Source organism: Convolutriloba macropyga, chromosome 3, assembly GCF_964194025.1.
Source record: "Convolutriloba macropyga chromosome 3, txConMacr16.3, whole genome shotgun sequence".
Lineage (NCBI taxonomy): Eukaryota > Metazoa > Xenacoelomorpha > Acoela > Convolutidae > Convolutriloba > Convolutriloba macropyga.
In genome coordinates, this window is record NC_134470.1 from 76,831,784 (window position 1) to 76,852,166 (window position 20,383).

The 20,383-nt window shown below is 36.5% G+C and overlaps 2 protein-coding genes across 3 annotated transcripts in view; both read left to right on the forward strand.

Moving 5' to 3' along the window:
- Window positions 1-16,331, forward strand: part of LOC142336470 (uncharacterized) — a 53,891-nt gene extending 37,560 nt beyond the window's left edge. For both annotated transcript variants that reach the window (XM_075385333.1, XM_075385334.1), the window contains exons 4-6: window positions 2,753-2,889; window positions 4,910-5,958; window positions 15,288-16,331. In XM_075385333.1, the coding sequence (XP_075241448.1) occupies window positions 2,753-2,889; window positions 4,910-5,958; window positions 15,288-15,473 (1,372 nt within the window). In that variant the 3' untranslated portion in view covers window positions 15,474-16,331. The remainder of the gene's footprint in view (window positions 1-2,752; window positions 2,890-4,909; window positions 5,959-15,287) is intronic.
- The window catches only part of LOC142336471 (dynein regulatory complex subunit 2-like), a 79,004-nt gene that overhangs the window by 40,611 nt on the left and 18,010 nt on the right, over window positions 1-20,383 (forward strand). The gene's annotated exons all lie outside the window — the stretch shown is intronic.

Below are 20,383 nucleotides of genomic sequence, written 5' to 3' on the forward strand. Positions count from 1 at the left end.
TGCCTCCCCGTTCCAAGATTAACCTAACTATGTGCCGTTCATCAAACTCTGTACATTAGAGCGCATGTACCCGAGGTTATATGTAAATTGCGGGTTTATTGATGCAGTAAACAAGTTAATAAACCAGGCGTCAAATTTCATTTTGTAAAGCTAAAAGAGAAGCGGCCAAATTAAAAAACAAAAAAAGGTGGAAATGGCTTTGAAAATTATCGGTCTGTTCTTTACTTTCAATACATTAAAGATTACCATACTGAATGCCAATGAGGTAGATCAACGGTAGAACTGACCAAATAAATTTTAACCAGATAAAAATAATGGCCAGTTAAAAATGTGCCAGATTGAATTTACTGAGTTTGACGTAATTGTTCGACCTGTGAAGTGAGTCACGGCTGGTCATGACCAGCCAGTTATTAACAATTTATAACCGGCTGAAATGTTTGAAATATTCATAAACAGCAGCTTAGTCTGATATAATTAAACCGCTTTATGGCGCATTTTTTCTGCATCAGGTGTCAGTGTTTTTGCGTCAGTCGTTTCAGTGTCTTCAGGAATTATAATAAAAATTTGTAAAGTCGTTAAGGCGGTAGATTTCAAAGCTTAAGAGAATCTAAAATCCTGGCACCTCTGTAGCAAACTGTATATTGACCAAAATCGTCATACTGTCTTAGGGCGTGGTCAGCTATGCCATCATCTAATCGGCTTCCCTGCGATTGTTTGAAAGCTAACAATTTAGCAATTGTCGCTTTTAGAGTGGTTGTTTCAATGCTGAAAAGCAAAGAGTGCAATTGGGGACAAGGTCATTTTTAAATTAGATGGTCCAAGCGTCTCCTAAGCTTTTGAACAATAATGCCCCTAAGCCTTTCAACTTAAATGCCAAATAATTGCATTATCCAACCACAAAGCCGCTTTGTTATATCAAAAGACGTAGACCTGAAATGAGCGTTTTGAGCCTGAAACGATTAAGTCTTGCTTTGAAGTTGTAATCATGAATGGTAGTACCTCTTCGTTGCTACCCGTTCACTCAACAGGAAATGTCGGAATTGGAAACAGATGAAATAATAAAGACAAATTGTTCGGAGGTAGTTTGGAAGAGGGCTCAAGTGTAATTAACCCAAAAAGGATATTGTGATATTGACAGTATAAACCCAAAGCTTGTCTTTGAATAAATTAGGTCACTGGTGTGGAAGTGATTTGGTTTGCAGAATTTCGGCTGCAGTTTATTAGAAAGTTATTTTGATATAACTGCAGTATAAAATGTCTTGTGTTTTGGGGCTCGAATTGACTGTTGTGTTTAGGGTCTCGAAGAATTTTGGTGGCCCAGTTTTTAGGCTTTTAAGGAAATTGCTCTTCTGAGAATTTGCACCTAGTTAGCTCCTACTTGGAATTAATTTATACCTCTTCCGGCATGTGATTAAATTGAGAATATATCAAGATTGGCGACTTTAGTTCTTATGAAAGAAGCGAGAATTTTGCTCGAGGCATTGCTGTTTACGGTGTCAAGCAAAATACGCATTATTTTACCCTATTTTTCAAGTAGTTATCAGAAGAAAGACTACTTTTACCAAGTTTTAATTGTAATACCAGTTTCATTTGGGCTCGCCCCGTGGGCCATGGCCATGACGCAAAGGCTCTTGTGACTTGATATGAAACTATCACAACCGAACATTTGATCAAGTTATTCGCTTAATTACGAAAAAAAACATGTTTGTAATGCCAACTGCAAATTTGTAATCGGACTATTGGTGTCAGGACATTTTACCCAATGCCATTATACCCAACATGCCTTTTTTGGAACAAATATTTAGCCGACTATATTATAAAATGACCGGTGGGACTGGATACGAAACTATCATAACCGAATGAGATTATATTGTCCCTTAAGTATGTTAAAATATCTTAGTAATAACGACTGCTGATTAGTAGGATTATTGAACGAAAAGAGAAAAGGGGATGAATTGGGTATTATGGCATTGAGTTTTTTGGTGTTTGATAAATTGTCATATAACCAAAATTCACAGATTCTTTCTGACAGAAATGGAAAATTAATTTTTTAAGCCATCAGCCGAAACCAATCGACAATTGCATCTAATCAGTTAATTATTTACTGCTTATGAAAAATGTGAATTCAATTCAAGTTTTGTTTCGCTAATTATGAAGGAAATGGTGTAATCAGTCGATGTCATTCTGGTGTTGTTCAAATATTTGAGATGGACCTTAATCTGAATGACTCTAAATGAAGAGATATCTGTTCTTTAAGAAAAAAAACTCTGGACTTCTCAGTATCAATTAGACCTATCATTTGCATTGAAGATAAACGCATCAAATTAAGATTCCAAGAGAAAGTGAAATATAAGCCTCCTTTAGATCATTTGGAATGATTGACAGCGATAGAGAAAGGAAGAAAGAGTTTCTTTGACTACGAAACTATAAAACTACTACAAAATATGCGAAATGAAAATATATATATATATATATATATATATATATAATATATATATATATATATATATATATATATATATATATATATATATATATATATATATATATATATATATATCGGCTAAGGGGACATGAAACGCGGTACTGACCCCCCCCCCCCCTAACCCTACCCTGAAAGATTCTTCAGACATTACGAAGTTGTCGCTTCAATAAACTAATTTGAATAAAAATGCAAAATTGAATAAAAAATGTTTGCTTATTTTAGCTCGAGAATTTCAATGTTGATTAGAAATTGTGAATGGTGCTTTAGTATCGTGGCATTCTTGCTGCCGAATGAGAGTGGAGAGAAGATTGGCTTCTCAATCACAGTGTTCCTCTCTCTATGTGTCAACTTGGTCGTCATCACCAGCTACGTCCCTGCCAGCTCAGAGTCATTCCCCATCATAGGTGACTAATCGATCCATTCTGATGTAATCAAAAGCGTAAACTGGTATCCCCAAGTCCAAACGGATCTATTCTGTTTCGGCCCCCCAGCTTAGCTGTACTTTGCTATTCTATTGTAAACTTCGTTGTTCTTCTTTTTTTCTACTAAATCTATGCTGTTCTGTATTTATACTTTACAAGCGAGGATAAATTAACTCTCTCTCTCTCGTGGGCATATCTGTTACACCCTCAAGCGCACTTGCTAGTTTTTTACGTAGTAACATGCTATATAAAAAGAAATTTTAATTGGGGGGAGGGGGCATAAAAATAGTGGGGGTGGGGAACAGAATAGATCCGATACTTTTTAATTGATCTCAAATGGAATGTGTAACGAAATTTGTAGCAATAATATTAGTCCTGTGGGCTTTTTTGCGATTTTTCGCTTGACCGATTTTTCATCTGACTCATTTGTCCTCAAAAACGGGATAAACAGGTAACGCCCGGAAGGCATTAAGGGCATTTAGAGCCTTACGCCTCATACCAGTCACTAAGAAGCGATTCACCAAAACTTTTTTGAGGAGACAATTTCATGGTGTTAAGGGCTATTCTTAATCTTAAAACTTTGACCCCCTATGTCACCCCCTCCCACTCACCCCCCCCCCCCCTTCGCAACACGCAGAGTGACAATCGCCTGACAATAGTGGGTTATGTTTTATAGCATCACTGTCTAAATGTCTCATAACTTAATTAAGGTCACTTAAGATTACTCTAACCCTTCAAGGTCATGGGAATCCTATATAGTGATCAAGGTTAATATTAAAGCATGGTGATCAAAATAAAATACCGAATTTGAATTTCATTTCTAAAACCTATCTTTTCAGTATGAAAACGTTTTAGTCCCTAATAAGTAAGCCACAGCATCAACTCAATTCTGTATCTGTTGCTATCTATATTCTATACGCCACGAAATTTTGTTCCTCAGCTATTTTGGCAATCTGCCGGCTATGTTTCTCAAAAATGGGGAATTCTACGGAAATTGCGTAACCTGAGCCACTCACTATTCAGGTCTTTTTTACCAAGCAGTGACAATTAATTGCTCTCGAACAATTTTTGGCGCAGATATTTAAACAATATATAGAATTTTTTGCTGATTTTTTCTTGACTAATTTGAGTTCGTTGAAGAGAATGGAATGAATGCATGAAGTCCGGGGGTATATAGTGCAAGGGGCAAGGGCTTACACTTAATTTTTCATCTGAATGGAATTTAATAAAAAAAGGATTTTTTGGTCTGTTTCTCTTACTATCTTTTTGAGACTGCAGATCTATGTCAGTCTTTTGTGCGATTTTTTGTTTGGCCTATTTTTCGTCTGACCATTTGACTTTTCGTCCTCAAAATCGGGATGAACAAAGAAAGCGCAAATGACAGAAGGTCGCTGCGCAGCTTTCTGAGAGCTTTACTGGTCTGTGTTCGATTCAGCAAAATCAGAGACATTAATTTATGGTGTGAAGGACAGATCTTAGGTGGTTTGGTCCCCCTCCCCTCCACCGCAACCTATCATTCGCGTTCACTCCACTCCATCGCATTACGCCCAACCCCTCACTCGCGAAATACCTAAGATCCCTAGTGCAGTCCCCCATCCAGTCCCCACTCCAATGCACCCCCTTTTCCACATCTTCAGTTCTCCCTCTCTGTCATACTTAAGCCAGCTTCCCCGAACTTAAGTTGGCTGTTACCGAAGCCAACAGAAAACGTTAATCGGTGGTTTCCTTATTCGCATGATTGATAAGAGTTGAGAACACTTTTGGTAAGCCATGAATATGTTTTCTATATATATATATTTGTACAACTATGTGAACATTGACGAGTACAAAAATGTGGGTTGTCATGTTGGCTTTTGGGCTTGCAATTTGGGTCGTCATCACTTCTATAATTGCATCCAAAAAGATCAACTCTGGACTTTTATTCTATTGCCAAGTTCTTAAATACTTCCCGGAAAAATCTGACTGCAAATTGAATTCGATTTATATTATTTGAATGTTTTAGGCCAGTACTACCTGACGTGTATCTTCTTGGTCGCCGTTTCAATCGTCCTTACAACTTGCATTCTCTCTGTACACTACTTTGGGGACCAGTACTTCATCAAACCCCTCCCCAAACCAGTCAAGAAAGTATTCTTCGAAATATTAGCCCCAATGGTTGGAATGCAGTGTCTCAAAAGATGCTCATCATGCATCGCATCCAACATACTTCCCACTAGTTCCAATCGAAAGGCCATGCCTAGCCGACTAACACATTGGAAGAAAACGGTCACTACCAGAAACAATCACGTAATGCAGCGAAAAAACAATGACCGCGCAACATGCTTAGGAGCTTTGAAAAGCAGAAACGCCTCGACTGTTTTAAGGAACTCAAAAATTTCTGCCAACAATCACCATGTTGATGCGCTGATCCAGTTGAATTCGTCATCGTTTTACTCAGACGACAACTACGCGCCTACTCAAACAAATCCGTACACCTCTTCACCCTATAAGAAGGCAACATCACTCACCAATACGCCAGCAGTTGACCACAAATATTCGGGCCAACAGAACCACTATCCGAAGGCGTCCAACCTTAACGACCTATCCCAGACTTGCAATCATTCGACCTCGGCGCTTTTTCACCCCACTGCTAACGAGAGCTCAGCGCCTGTTAATGGAAAGAAACTTACGTCTGGAAGAAATGTCCAACCAACGATTGATCCCAGTTCTCAAATAGGAAATGTAACAACTAGCTTCCTTGTTTTACCCCAACATGAAGGAAGTGCGTCGTCAGGAAGCGTCGCGGATGACCTTAATGTTGTCTCCAATCATATGAATGCAGCTCAATTTGGTGAAAAGAAACAGAACAGAAGATCTTCGGTAAATGAAATGTCGAGGTCGGTTTCCCCAGCAACATTGCTAGATGAAACGACGACAACTTTTAATTTGGAGGAGCCGAGAGGCGGCGGCAGATCACCAAATCATGCTTCATACGGTGGCCTCGTATCTTCATTTGATGATCTGAAACGTTCTCTTGTAAAAATTGAACATTATCTGGAAACAGTCGCAAAGGTAATGTTTATTTCTGCTTATTAATAGCCACCATCATCTCAACCGGCTATTACAGCGGCCCTAATTTTTTTTACTATTAAAAGATTTTGAAGTGTATTGGTGCGCTTGGGTTTTATGCTAATTTGCTGGTTTTTTCAGCTATTGTGCTGTTTAAGGTGAATTTTCTTAATTTTTCGCTTATTGTTTTGTTTAGTTTTTACGTTTTTCTTTTGTCGAAGACAAATTTCTGAGCCTATTTTTATCACTTTCTGATCGTTTTCTTTGGCTTTATGTACCCTAGTAATAACAAATAGTATTCTGTTATGGTATTGTTCGTTAAAGTTGTTTTTAAGAGCTTTTTTTATGAATTAACTTTCAATATATTTTATATTCTCATGATTAGATTAAGTAGGTACAAAGAATTTAATATTCTGTTCTAGTTATTTTAGTTCAAATTGTTTTTTAGAGCCAATTATTAATTGCTCTCGAAACAAGTTTGAAGCAATTATTGTAAATTCTTTAACTTTTTGAGTGAAGTAGCTCTCGTTTTGAAATAGTTTGTTGGTTAAAGGGATTGTGATGGAAAGGAAATCAAAGCCTTTGCAGCTGAGTTTTTAAGATGTCAAGCTGCCAAACTGGAGCTTTGGGTTCGCACCGCAGTGGGGAAGTTTTTTTTGCACCCATAAATCGTTTCTCAGCTACCCCCCCCCCCCCCCCCCATCTAATAAAATTGCCCTCGTATGTCGTTCGAGAGAATGTCATCCGACGTTAGTCGGTTTATGTTTGCATGAATTGACTTCAAATATTTAAATTCTCAAGAGTAGATTAAGTAGGTACTCGTTTTGTGAAGGGGTTGGTTTTTATTTCCTTCGAGTCGATTCGGGAACTGTTCCGGCTCTGATTTTTTAAGATCTGTTCACAGATTTTCGTGATTTTTGAGGTCAGATTGAAGTCATGGAGCGAAAAAACTAGCTCTCTTATGGCATGAGATTTTAAAGTAGAGAGAGAAACGGTGTTTGAACAAAAATTCGCTTTCTCGTTAGTGGTTTGTTGTTGCCATGCGGCAATAAAATTTGATATTTACTGATTTTTTGTTATCGGATATTTTTGTAAATGGGTTTTCCAGTCCATTCATTGTCTATTATAGGTCTCTTTTTGTTTAGTCAATGAAAATTCTTTGAATTGTTGTTCTTGTCCTGCTTTGTTTTTTAATAGCCCCACGGCGATAGCTGGGGCTATTATTGGCCTTCTCTTGGTTTTTTACAATTCAAAGAATTTGAATTGTATTGGGGCGCTTTCTTTTTTTTAAGATCTGTTCACACATTTTCATGATTTTTGAAGTCAAATTGGAGTAGTGATTTTGGTCACGCCGAAACAGGAAGTGGAGCGAAAAAGTGAGTGGTTTTGCGGCGTGAAATTTTTGCGCTCTAATGTTAAAGTAGAGTCAGAAAACAGTATTTGAACAAAAAATCGCTTTCTCGCTAATGGTTTTTTGTTCACATGCGGCAATTTAACTTAGATTTTTACTGTTTTTTCGATTTTTTGGATCGGATTTTTTTCTAAATAGTTTTTCCAATCCAATCATAGTCCGGTCTATGTCTAGCTTTCTGTTTAGTCAATGAAAATTCTTTGAATTTTCCTGCTATGTTTTTTATTTCGTTTTCGCGATTTTTGTTTCGACCATATGACGTCACAACAACTTCAAATCTTTTTGTTCATTCGTTCATGCAATTTCAACTGAAGTGCGTGTGTGACGTCATTTTTTGCTCTTAGTGGAGCGAGTTTTTTTGTTCATTCGCGTGATTAAATTTTTGGTCACACTTGACTTACCTCACTCTCAAAAATGACTTCCTCACTTTGAAATTGACTTTTATTTACTTTAATTCAAAGAGATAAGGTCAAATGGGTGTGTGTCACTCTAAATGAAGGTTATTCGAGAGCAACCAATAGAGGCAGCAAAAATTCATACAGATTTTAAATCAAAATATAACATATCAGCCTTCAATGAAAAGACAAATTTTTGGTCTGCCTTTCTTACTTTTTTCTGAGATTTACGAAGCAATTGCGGCAATTTTCTGGCAATCTGCCGGCTATGTTTTTTGCTTCGTCGAATAAAGATTTGTTTCGCTTCACAGTAAATCACAGCTTGTATAAGATTTTGAGCGAAATCTTGTTGAACTCGCTAGGCCTACGAATAGAAACGGGATGAACCTATAAAGCCCAATTTTAGATGCTCGTTGCCTGAACTTTGTTCTTAGTTTTAATCCCTTCTTTTAATCCCTATCGGAATCAACGGCACCTATTTTCCGGCAAACTGCGGGGTATGTTTTAAATTTTTGTCCTCAACCGGAGGGTATTAAGTCGCTGAGCAGTTTATTAGAGCGGTGCGTCTTACTAGTCTCATAAGTTAAACCAAAACTGCTAAGAAAATGTTAGAAACGGCCGCCATTCACGCCTACTACTTTTTACTCCATCATGCACGCGTTCGACCTTCCCAATCGCCCGTCCCCAACCGCTAAATAACATCATGGCTCAATTATGCTTAATTTAGCCTCAGTACGATAAAGCAGACTACCCAGACATCGCCAACCGTTCGTCAGTGCTTTGAGAGCTGGGAACAGGTTTTGACTTGTTTTAGAGCAGTGTGCAAATTATGCTCATTTAATTTAACGTACGTTTGAGATCAGAAAGAAAAATGAGTTTTTGTGGGCAAAAACGTTTGGTAGGAGGCCAAGAAGAAAAACAAAACAGTCGCAAAATTATCAGCTGTAAGTTAATTGATTAATTTAAAAGGCTTTTCGTCAAGGAACAAAAAGATCTGTAATCTTTTCAAGGATCGACTTGATTTTCAAGAGGTGCTTAAATGACACCAATTTTTGTATCTCTTCGCAAAAGAATCGATTCGTCAATTAGCAGAAAAATCAGGCGGGCATGAAGTTTCCATCCCCCGATTATGCTTGGAGGGATATAATAAAAAGGCTGAAATTGCTCCAAGTCGTTTTGAATGTTTATATGGTCTCGAATGATGTGGTTCTTATCCCCTCTTTTAAGTGAAAAAGATAATACTATAAGCTCAGCTGGTTTTTTTCGTTCTGTCAACTTTTTTAGATCGACTTTTTTCAGGTCTCTTGATTTTAATCGAGGAGCTTTTGATGTTCCTTGAATGTTTTTGTGCAATAGCCGCAAGTTTTGAAAATCTATATTGTAAGGAATCTGTTGAGTTACCGTTTTTTTGTCATACCTAACATAGTCTTGAGTTATTTAATTTTTATTTTGGTTTTCTTGAAGCTATTGATTTATGGTATGTATAGTAATTCGAATTCTCTTTTAAATGGGAAGGCTAGATGTTGAGATAATTGACCAACCGGGCATTACCTTTCTTGGTTTTTTGGGTAGAGTTGAAGTTAATGTTTTTTTCTTTTGCACGAATTTTTCCGTTGTGTTTGCTAGCGAAGCATTTATTGTAATTGTGTGGGTCTTTTAAATTTTTGCGAAACCGTTTTGCTTTTTCATCCTTTTGGATTAATCTAAAATGCTCTCTCATTCACATTTTTGAGCAGCTGTACTCAATTGGTGACAATTTACTAAGTAAGTAGATTTATGAACTAACGATTTCATAGATGACATATTGAGCTTAGTTCTGAAATGAGGAATATATGCGTTGTTTTTATGGAGACCTCTAGTGAAATTCTTTTTCGATACGAGAACTATAGATGTATTCTGTAGGTTAGATAAAATGCGATCAAAAGTTGGGCTGAACCCTATTCGACCTCCAAGGCAAATTCGGATCAAATTTTTCACTTGCTTTTTTGTTCCTCTTCCTGTTAAGTTCCATTGCAACCAGTCAAAGATTATTAGGTCTTTTGAGTGCATGGTTAAGTCTACTGCATTGCACAGTTGCAGTGTTATGAAGTATGTGATGTAATTATTTTTTAACCCGGCGCCGTACTCTTTAATTTAGTCTTCGCTTTACTCTGCAGCTTTCCGCAGACAATGAAGCACCTTTTGATCGGTTCTTTGATTTGTGTCTCAAAGCTTTCCTCTACTTTTGTACCAGACACCGAGCGTATTAAAAGGGAGGCTTACTCTAATCGTTCTTTTGATTGACTGCCGAAGGTTCTCTCTAATCTCGCGATGAATGCAACTGGACTCCTACGTACGCCGGAGAGGGTCCGGACAGTAAATCGAACGGACACTAGATCGAAAGTGATGACATTTTTTTAAAACCTGGGGCAATTTTTTTGGATGGACAAAGAAGAAAATGCTCTTTAAGGCTGGATAGAAAATCCAAAGAAAAGTAGATCGAAAGTGATAGATAACACTTGTCTATACTTGCGACTATTTATTGGCAATTTATTGGACTGAATAAAATTGCTCTATCTGACCGGACAGTAAATGAAAAGGACAGTGAAACTGATAACCTTTCTCTGAACTTAGGAAAATTAATTGGATTTTTAAAAAGTTCTCTATAGTGCTGGACAGTATATCGAAAGGACAGTAGATCGAAAACAATATCATTTTTTAAGCTTGCGACAAAAAATGGAAAATTTGACAGTATTTATACCGCTACTTATAATTTTTAAACAGGATTTTGTCACATTTGGCCAAACCTCGCGGGCCGTGATCATGACTTAAGCAAGCCGTGCGACTTGATATGAACCTATCACCAGCAGATAAAAGCCACTGAGCTGTGAAAAATAGTAATAATAATAATGATTGATTTTCCGTTGTAATAATCAGAGCAGTAATATAAATGACCACAATTTATTAAGAGAAAGAATGAAAGAGAGCACCGTAGAGATAGCTTTTAGGCCAGATGGATTTTTCGATCTATTGTCCTATCCCCAGACAGGAGTGCTTATTTAAGCCCCGTGTATGACGCTTGTTAATATACGGATATGTTGCTTAAGCACACAGACGCAATAGGGATTCTATCTGCCTCTCATTAGTTGCCCTTTGTTTCAATTGATTTGATCTTTCTTGATCCAAACCTAGATTAACTATCCATTTTTCAAAATTTGCTTCTGTTTTTGATGCAATATCAAAGGGCGGCTTACCCGCAAAGCGTTTTCCGGTAGATCGTGACGTGGGGACGACGAATAATATAATTTTAACCAAAGGCTGTACATGGCTAAATTACTCTGTCGGTATATCCAAATACGGCTACCTGTTATGATTAGATAATGCCTTTGAAGTGTGTAACATATTTCAATTTTTAAGTATCATTGACCAAATTTGTACGACAATATAAATTTGTCTTTTCTTATAATGCGTCTAGGTTGCAGACGTTCCCATTACTCTCCGGGGTAAATTACAGAATATAAAGCTTGGAATATAAAATGACCGGTACTGGGTTCAGGTGTTCATTTTTGTAAGTAGCATTAGGAACTATATAACCATATGATGCGACCACACCAATCGGTCCACCCATCGGCGCAGGAAAAAATTTTTCATTTCTATGGGTATTTCAGATGGAATGCATGTATGGGGAGGAGTTAGATACGACACGCATCGTTTAACTCTACGGTTGTTTAATGATGCAACTCTATCGGTAAAAAAATATCTCTCTTGAAAACTTACGCACTTGAAAAAGGCGAACTGGGGAAATTTTTCTCAAGGGAATTAGATTACCTTGTCTTCAGCTCATTGGCTTCATGCTTCTTTTCTAGGTTTATGCTAAATGCTGTAGTTAAGTATTTAATTGTTTCAAACGTATTTGAATGTTTGTGGTAATTGTATTGGTCCTGCTAGTCTTTTTTATGCGATTTTTCGTAACAGCAATCTTTTGTCTGGCTGAAAACTTCCCGTCTTAAGAAATGAGATAAACTAGTAAAGCCCGAAGGCATTAAGTTGCTGAGCAGGTCCCTAAGACCTTTAGTGGTCTCTAGGTATACGATTCACCGAAACTGCTGAGAAGACAAGTTCATGGTGCAGAACTAAAATCTGTCGTCAGAAAAGATGCTTGATTGATCAAATAATGATTTAGTAGTTTTGCCTGCCTATTTTTAATAGCCGCCCTCATCTTCTCAGCCGGCTATTATTGCGCTCGTATTTTTTTTTTACTTCGTCAAACTTTTTTTCGCTTTACCATTTTGCCGCTTTTTCGACATTTTGCGTGAAATCTTTTTGACTTCTCTAGGCTAGTTTCTCTCTTCTCTCATTCTGCTAAAAGTGAATTTGAACGTCAGTTGCTAAGCAAAGCAATTCAAAATGAACAGAGTCGGTATAAAAAGTTGAAGTCAGAAATAGAAACGGGATAAACCCATAAAGCCCAATTTTAGATGCCCGCTATTTGAATGTCGTTCCTATAAGTCTTAGTTACCACCTCTAATGCTTATTGGTGTTGATAGTAGGCCCTGTAGCCTCTCTCTAAGAAACAGAAGTATGTTCAACTACGAAATGCCATCAAAATAAATCGGACTTAAAAAATATTTTTGTACAAAAATCTTTTTTTTTCAATATATTCTATTCGTTCAATCCCAATCATGCTTATTGGAATCAACGGCGGCTATTTTCCGGCAATCTGCCGGGTATGTTTACTGATTGGCTTTTAGTTTTGTTAATAGCCGCACAGCGATAGCTGGGGCTATTATTGGCCTTCTCTTGGTGTTTTTGTTCCGTTGTCGCGATTTTTGTTACGACCATATGACGTCACAACCACTTCAAATCTGCTCTTTATTCATTCGTTCATGCAATTTCAACTGAAGTGCGTGCGTGGCGTCATTTTTCGCTCTTAGTGGAGCGAGTCTTTTGTTCATGCGCGTGATTGAATTTTTGGTCACACTTGACTTACCTAACTCTCAAAAATGACTTCCTCACTTTGAAATTGAATTTATTTACATTAATTCAAAAAGATAAGATCAAATGGGTGTGTCACTCTAAATGAAGGTTATTTGAAAGCAGCTAATAGAGGCAGGAAAACTTAGACAGCTTTTTAATCAAAATGTAACATATCAGCCTTCAATGAAAAGACAAATTTTTTCGGTCTGTCTTTTTTACTGTTTTTTTAGACTGCAGATCTACAAAGCTATTGCGGCTATTTTCTGGCAATCTGCCAGCTATGTTTGATAATTTATGTTCCGATCCCCTCTTCAGTGAAAGATATGATACTATAAGCTCAGCTGGTTTTTTCCATCAACTTTTACAGATCGATTTTTCAGGTTTCTCGATTTTTCAGGTTTCTTGATTTTATTTTAGAAGCATTTGAAGTTGGTGAATGTCTTGGTGCGATAGCCACAAGTTTTGAAAATATGCATATTATAAAGAATCTTATTTGAGGAATCTTCACATAGTCTTGAGTTATTTTATTTTGATTTTGGATTTCTTGAAGCTACTGTTTTATGGTAGTGATTTGAAATACTCTTTTAAAAGGGGCGGTTAGACGTTGATTAGATAATTAACCAACTGGGCATTAACTATCTTGTTTTTTTATAGAGTTGAGATTCGTGTTTTTATTTGTTCGAGTTTTTCCGTTGTGTTTACCTCTAGCTAAAGGACGCTGCCGTTTTCTCAGCCGACTTGGACTACATTGGTGCGCTGTCTTCTTCTTTAAGATCCATTCATACGTTTATTTGACGTTTTGATATCAATGTGGAGGCAATTTAGAGTGGTCGTCTAAGTCACACTGGAGTAGTAAATGGAGCGAAAGAGCGGAGCGCCTAGGCTTAAAGTGTGATTTTTCAAACTATCTTAAAATGGGGGTCAAAATTTGGTGATTTCTCTTTTGTGCTCTAAATTTGCCGCATTTGTGTTCTAATTGTGCATTGTTGGAAATTTCTGGTCATCTTGAGCGTTTTAGATGCGTTGACACTATTTGTTGTCATAGACAGTCATTGAATTTTTTTTACTTTTTTCTGCATTGTGTTATCATAATATTTAATCTCATTTAAAACAATCTCATCGGCTGCTAATGAGGTATCAATGATTCTAATTACTGATTATATATCATAGCTAGTGGTTTTCATGACGGACGTTATTTGTTTTCAGGTAGAGTTAGTAAATTTTGAGTGTTAAACCCTTTTTTTTGTCGCTCAGTCTCAGTAAAAATGGTTCCAATTGACCTAATATGGTCTAACTTGTGAAATTTGTCGAGTTAAGGACTTCTAAGGTTTGAAGTGCTGTTTTTTAGGAATGTTACGCCCTTTTTCTGGAAGTTTACTATGGGTGATTAGTCAGTAATTTTAAGACATAATTAAAGCAATTAACTGGTTGCCATTTAGATGTCTCACATTGCGGTTTTAAGCTGATAGTATCGTAATTAACAGTGGACTTGTCTGGTGTGGTTGTCTAGAGCTACTGTGTGATAGTCGCGTTTTAACTTGTTTAAGTTATCCACCTAATTTCAAATTTATAAGGATGCTAACTTATCAGGCTAAAGTTATTCTATCACAAAAAATATTCCAAGGAGCGATTTTCATTTTCAAGGGAGAGAGAGTTCTATCAAATGAATCTTAGGAAGGTTCTCTGGTCTTTAGCTAGATGGAAATAAGAGTCAAATTTCCTAGGGTATTTTGCTTTCTTGATTCAAAGTTTAATGGTTCTAAAATATGGTGATGTTAGTTCAACTATTTGGATTGAAATTCAAGACTTGTCCTGTTATGTTTTTCTTTATGTAAAGAGATTTGTTTTGCTTTACGCAAATTTGCCGCCTTCTACATTTTGCTTGAAATCTTTTTGACTTCTCCTGGCTAGTTTCATTTTTCGCTATTTATGCTTAAAATGCTTTTAAACTTCAATTAATTCTTTTGATAAACCGGTGTATCCTTGACAAATAACAAGAATAATGCGTATTAACCGGTTAATAATTTGAAATCAAATTGAAAGTTGGTTTTTAAGTTTATTTTTTTGTAAGAATGAAGCACTGAATCCTTGTCCGAAAAGACTGCTGTTAGTTGTTCAAGAATTACACAAAGGAAACCTATAAACAAAGGAAATTAATAACCATAGCAAGATTTTTGACAAGACGCTGAGTTATGGTAGCACAATATGTGCCACAAAGAATCGCGCCAGCTATCTTGTGAATTGTAAATGACAAACTGTTCATTTCTGAAGCTGCAGTAGGCTAATCGGTCCATGCTTACGCAAATATCTTGACCCCCTTTTGGTCGCTTAGTCTTTAGTTTCATTTTCTCAGAAAATATTTTAGAATTTAGTCAAATTGTAGAGCTTGATTTTGGTCAGTTTTTTTATCAGAGAGTGCAGAAACCAATTGCGGAATAGTCCGTTATGTTGCAGTTTCAACACTGGAAATTAAATCTCTCAAAATGCCGAAAAGTAATAAAACGGATGAGCTCAAATGGTTGGTTTTGTGCCAAATGTTGATTATTTCAATACAGGTAATGTGGTTTTAGGCGAACGAGAAGAAGAAGAAAAAGTGTATCACGATTGAAGAGTGGAAGCTTCTCTCTCGTATTCTGGACAGGATATTCGCAATTGCGTACGGCCTGACCACCCTCCTCCTAACCTGCTACTTCTTCGTACAGGCCAAGAGTGGCGAAGTGCAACTTGCCAAGGAGTGTTTCTACACCGACGATTAGATAGACTGAGTTACTACTATTATTAATATTATGGAAAAAACAACAGTACACATTTATTACTTTTTCACGCATAATTGACACAGGTTATTGCCCGACGTATGTCCCGACCCGTCTTTCGTACTTTGCGATTAATCAGTTAACTCTCTTGACCCGAAGTTGTGATCCAATTTGATCAACTTTCAGTTCTTTTCAGCGGCCGATTCAGTTAACAATGTCCTCTATTTGATTCTGCGTTGGTGAAACTGAAATTTCAGCGCGTCATCGAAACAAATTTATCAATGATGGCTGCCGAATGAAGAAGGCTTGGCTAATAAATCAACTTAACTGTGGTAAACAGATGTGACGCGGATTTGTTTACTTACTGGTCATTTCTGAATGGAAATCAAAGCAAATTGTTGTCAATCTTTTCCCACCGCAACTATTGTCATTAGTTATGAAACATCTTGCTTCCAGCTGCTCTATTTGAATGGCTTTTGTTACCAGCAACTACTTTTCACCAATTCGGAGACGTCGGGTCTGAAAATTACTCTTTATCTACGGTTCCGTACATTACAACTCCAGTTATCATCAAACTGAACTGAACTAGAACGGATATTTTTACATGAAACGATGTGTTATACTGTTGCGCGCTGTGATCTAAATCAAATTCTTCGAGTCCATTCAACTTTTATTTTCACCCGACGATATTTTGGGCAATTTTCCTTCCATATGACACGTTGAACTCCAAAGTCCCCCCTCTCCCGCCGGTTTAGATGGATAAAATTTTATTGGAAATTTACAATGTGACTGATTAAATTATTCATAGGCACTTTTAAATATAGATTAATATTTTGGAAAGAAAATATAAAGTTTATCGCAGCTCCATTAGGAAATTGTTCACACTTGAGGAGAGGTTTGACCTTATATGAAGGTTTCAAGGCTACTTTTGTCTGTTATAGCCCCCCTATAAGTTAATAAAATCCCTCCGCTAAGGCGTGATTTTGAGGGATATTTACTCAGTCGTAAGCAGTGCTGTTTTCAATTTTATGGGCCTTTGTGTTAATTTCCATTTTAAGGCTGGTGATATTTTGCGCTTTCCGCAATTAAGGAAGTTATTACAGGGAAAAGGTGGCTATAATGTAAATACGGGTCTGTTTTCAAAAACATGCACGCTGATTTGAGCCGCTTTACGGCGTCAATCAAGACTAATCCCGTGCCTACTCTAAAACACGTTTGGCCCGTGTTCTCAACCAGCTCTTGAATGGGTGTTTTTTAAGGTGTTCAGCGGACGTGTCTCAAAACAACAAAGGTTTTAGATGTCAATTTTGACAGCTAATATTAAGTCGACGAGGAAAGAATGTTAAAATGTGTATGGTAGATTGGGTTCAAACCTGATACAACAAGAAACAAGATTTTATGCAGTCGTTACTCAAAATTTAAAGCTGGTAGATTTTTTTTTGATCGCGTGGCATATTTAATCTAATTTCACTAAAAGTTTGTTTGCCGCGAAGCTCTAAGCTGTGTGCGTAGATATTTTTCGGTACTCTTGTTTTTTTTTGTGCTGAAGGGCTGCAAAGGTTTATTAATTTAAGTAACAAGAGTTCGCCGGATAGTTTACTTTTCCTAGAATCGAACTTGAATTGGATATTAATTTTGGATAATTTTTTTCTACGCACATTGCAAATCAGCAAAAAACTAAAGATTTTTCGATGAACCTCAGTTCAGGTACGCAGCTACCATGAAGAGATGTTCTGATTTTGAGGTTGTTCTGAAAGTTATTTTCAGATGAAAGTGGCCAAATATCAGCTGCTAGTTTATAATCTTGGACAGCATACTACATCCCTACGAACAGTTGAATTTTTGGTTACAAGACGTTTTACACGGTGCCAAAATACCCAAATGCATAATACACAATTTATACCCTCGTATCTTTTTTGTTCATTATCAGATCAGAAATTAGCAGGGTATTTCAAGTTTTGTGCTTAAGCGCTTTAAGTAATCGCATGCTCGGTTGTGATAATTTTATATCAAGCCACGGAGGCATGGCCATTTCCCGCAAGCCATGTTCAAACGAAACGGTCGTTCATTTGAAACTTGATAATTATACTTTAGTGTTTCTTGTTAAAGGGTCTTTATGTTAATTTTATCAATAGGGTGAAATATTGGGTATTTGGGTAAATTGGGGCCTGGCACCAAATTTTTTATCGAAGCAGAGAAAAAAATGTTTAAAACTGCAAGCACACTTGTTCCGAGCCTCCATTTTTCCATAATGGTACCCATAGCCAGATGTTTATTTGCTCTCGGATGAGAAGCAATTATTGTAAACGTGTCTTTTTTATGGAGATTTTTCGCTTGACCGTTTTTGCGCTTTTCTTCTAGAATAATCTTTGACTTCTCAAGTGACTTCTTCACGCACTTCTTTCTGATTTTTGAGTGGTTTCAATTGCTCTCACTCCGAAATAGTTTTTTGTTCAAACAAAACCAATTGTTAGAGAGACGATGAAACTAGCCCTGATAGCTGATTGGTCAATGCCTCTGTAGAGGTGAAGTAATCAGACTCAGAAGGTTGGGGTTCGAACCCTACCTTCGTCTGATGTTTTTCGACCCATAAAGAAAATTTTACGCCCTGCCTGTCATTTGAGGGCAATTTTTCTGACGTTAGTCGGTTTATGTTTTAAACCTGTAATTTTTGCCAAACGATGAAAAAGGATAAATCAATTGACACTTTGCAAAGGAAATTAATACTAGGCAATTCTTGGCCACTTTTAAAAGCTACTGCCACTTATAAATTCAATGCTAAAGTGGGACAACAACAGGAACTGTTCTTACATAAAAATTAAATTTTTTCGATTTGCCCTATAATTTGTTTTATTCATTGATTGCACATTACTGCTGTTTCAACGTGAAAAGTTTTGAAAATTATTATTGAAAGCAACAACTTCTGAAATTTGTTTAATTTATGCGGCGTTAATTGTTTGTTTTGAATTTCATGAGTTACAATTCACTACTCTCTACCAACTGAAATTGTGTGTTTGCTACTGTTTTTGTTTTCATGCACATTTTCAGTGACAATTAAAAATTATATATTTTCAATGGCAATTTTGTGTTGCTTCTTATTTTCAACGTAATTTTAATCAATAGCAAACATTTTTTTGTGTCATGACATCGCGGATATTATAAAACTAACATTTTTAATACCTCAGTCACGGTTTTTGTTAATGTTGATTGCATTGTCTTCAGTCTTCTCTTTTAGGCCAAGCTAATGAAGCTGATGTCAGCCTATCAGCTATTCTGATTATTAACGTTAGTAAAATCTTTCATTTAATATTTTCAAATCTTTGCTTGTTAATTCTAAAATGAAGTGTGAAGCAATTATATTTGTCCTGTTTTCTTTTATTCGATTTTCCGGCTGACGCTGGTTACTTTTCGTCCGAAAAAGGGCTGAACCCGCAGGCTTTAAGTCGGTTAAGAGCTTTCTTGGAGCTCTACTAGTCTTTAAGTGTACAATTCACGGAAGGTTTCGGAAAAGACACCCTCTCAGCTCTAATTCAAACCCCCCTAATGCTAGAAATTTTAAACCCGAGCTGCCAACTGGTTCCTACCAAAGTCAGTCTCTCGGCGGTTGTTTGAGAGCTATTCATGTGAGGTTAGCTGGTTATATGTTTTACTGTCCTATTATGATTTCCGCTCGAATTGCAATAATGAAATATTCAATTCAAATCGAATTTCAGAACCTCGTTTTCCTGCTTTTATGTAATTTATCTACCAAGACTGTTTTTGTCAAATGTTGTCATGGGCCTCGAAAGAAATTGAAGCCCTTCTTTAACGATATGAAGCTATGAGGATCAATTGTTTATCGGTCAGATCATACGATAATTGACATGAAACGAAGTAACAGTTGTCAAAAGCCCCTTGATTTTCAATTTTTCAATATTTTCCAGCCGGACCGCTGCCAGCACTTCCACAATTCAACAAAAGAGGTCATTTTTTCAAATGAAAGATATCTTGAAAAACAGGAAACAAAGATACGCCCGACATCTGTAGCTCCACAAAGTTAAGCTATTTTTCGTCTTTAGAAATGAAAGCCATCTGATTCATAAGCGATCTGTTCATAACTAATAATCTCTATTTCACAGTTTGAAATCTGTGTTTTTCAAAATTGAAATTTTTTTGCGTTTTGTTTTCTCAAATCATTTAAACTGTATTGATTCCATTTGCAGCTAGTTATCGAAAATGCAATGGGCACTAGTTCAAAATTTGGTAACAATACATTAGAGCTAAAAATGGGTTAAACGGTATTGCAATTTATGATTTTTGATGATTGATTAACGCAATGAGTGATAACTCATTGAATATTGCCCCAAATCGGCGATCTAGGCTATTAAAGCTTGTGAAAGCAATTTAAAACCGAAAAAATGCCTTTTCAAAAAAATGTTAAATTGTTATTCTGAGTTTCTATTTTTTTTACAGACAGGAAATTGAAATGAATCGTTTTTCACTCGTTTCTACGCATTTATGGCATCTGCTATACCGTTTCCGATTTTTGAAAATGCAAAACTACATTTGTTAAAATTTTTGCAAATTTGTTTAATCACTTGTTTTCAAATAATTAAGCATTTTTTCCTGTCCACGTAACTATTGAAATTTTGATGCTCACATTTCAATGTTCAAATGTTAAAGCTGTGAGTTCAAGAAATGCTTAAAGCTTGGTAATTAACAATATTTAATTTCCATACCTAAAGGGAAAATATTTTTACCTATGAAAGCCTTCTGTTTTAAGCCCTGTTGAACGGCAAATCATGTTCGAGCTAATATTTCGAGCTCTGTTCTCTGATTTTGAAAGTTTTGATCTGCACCTGTTTGAAATTCGAACATTCTGCGTCAGATATGAGTTAACTTTCGATCAACGCAACGTTGTTGAATGTCAGTTG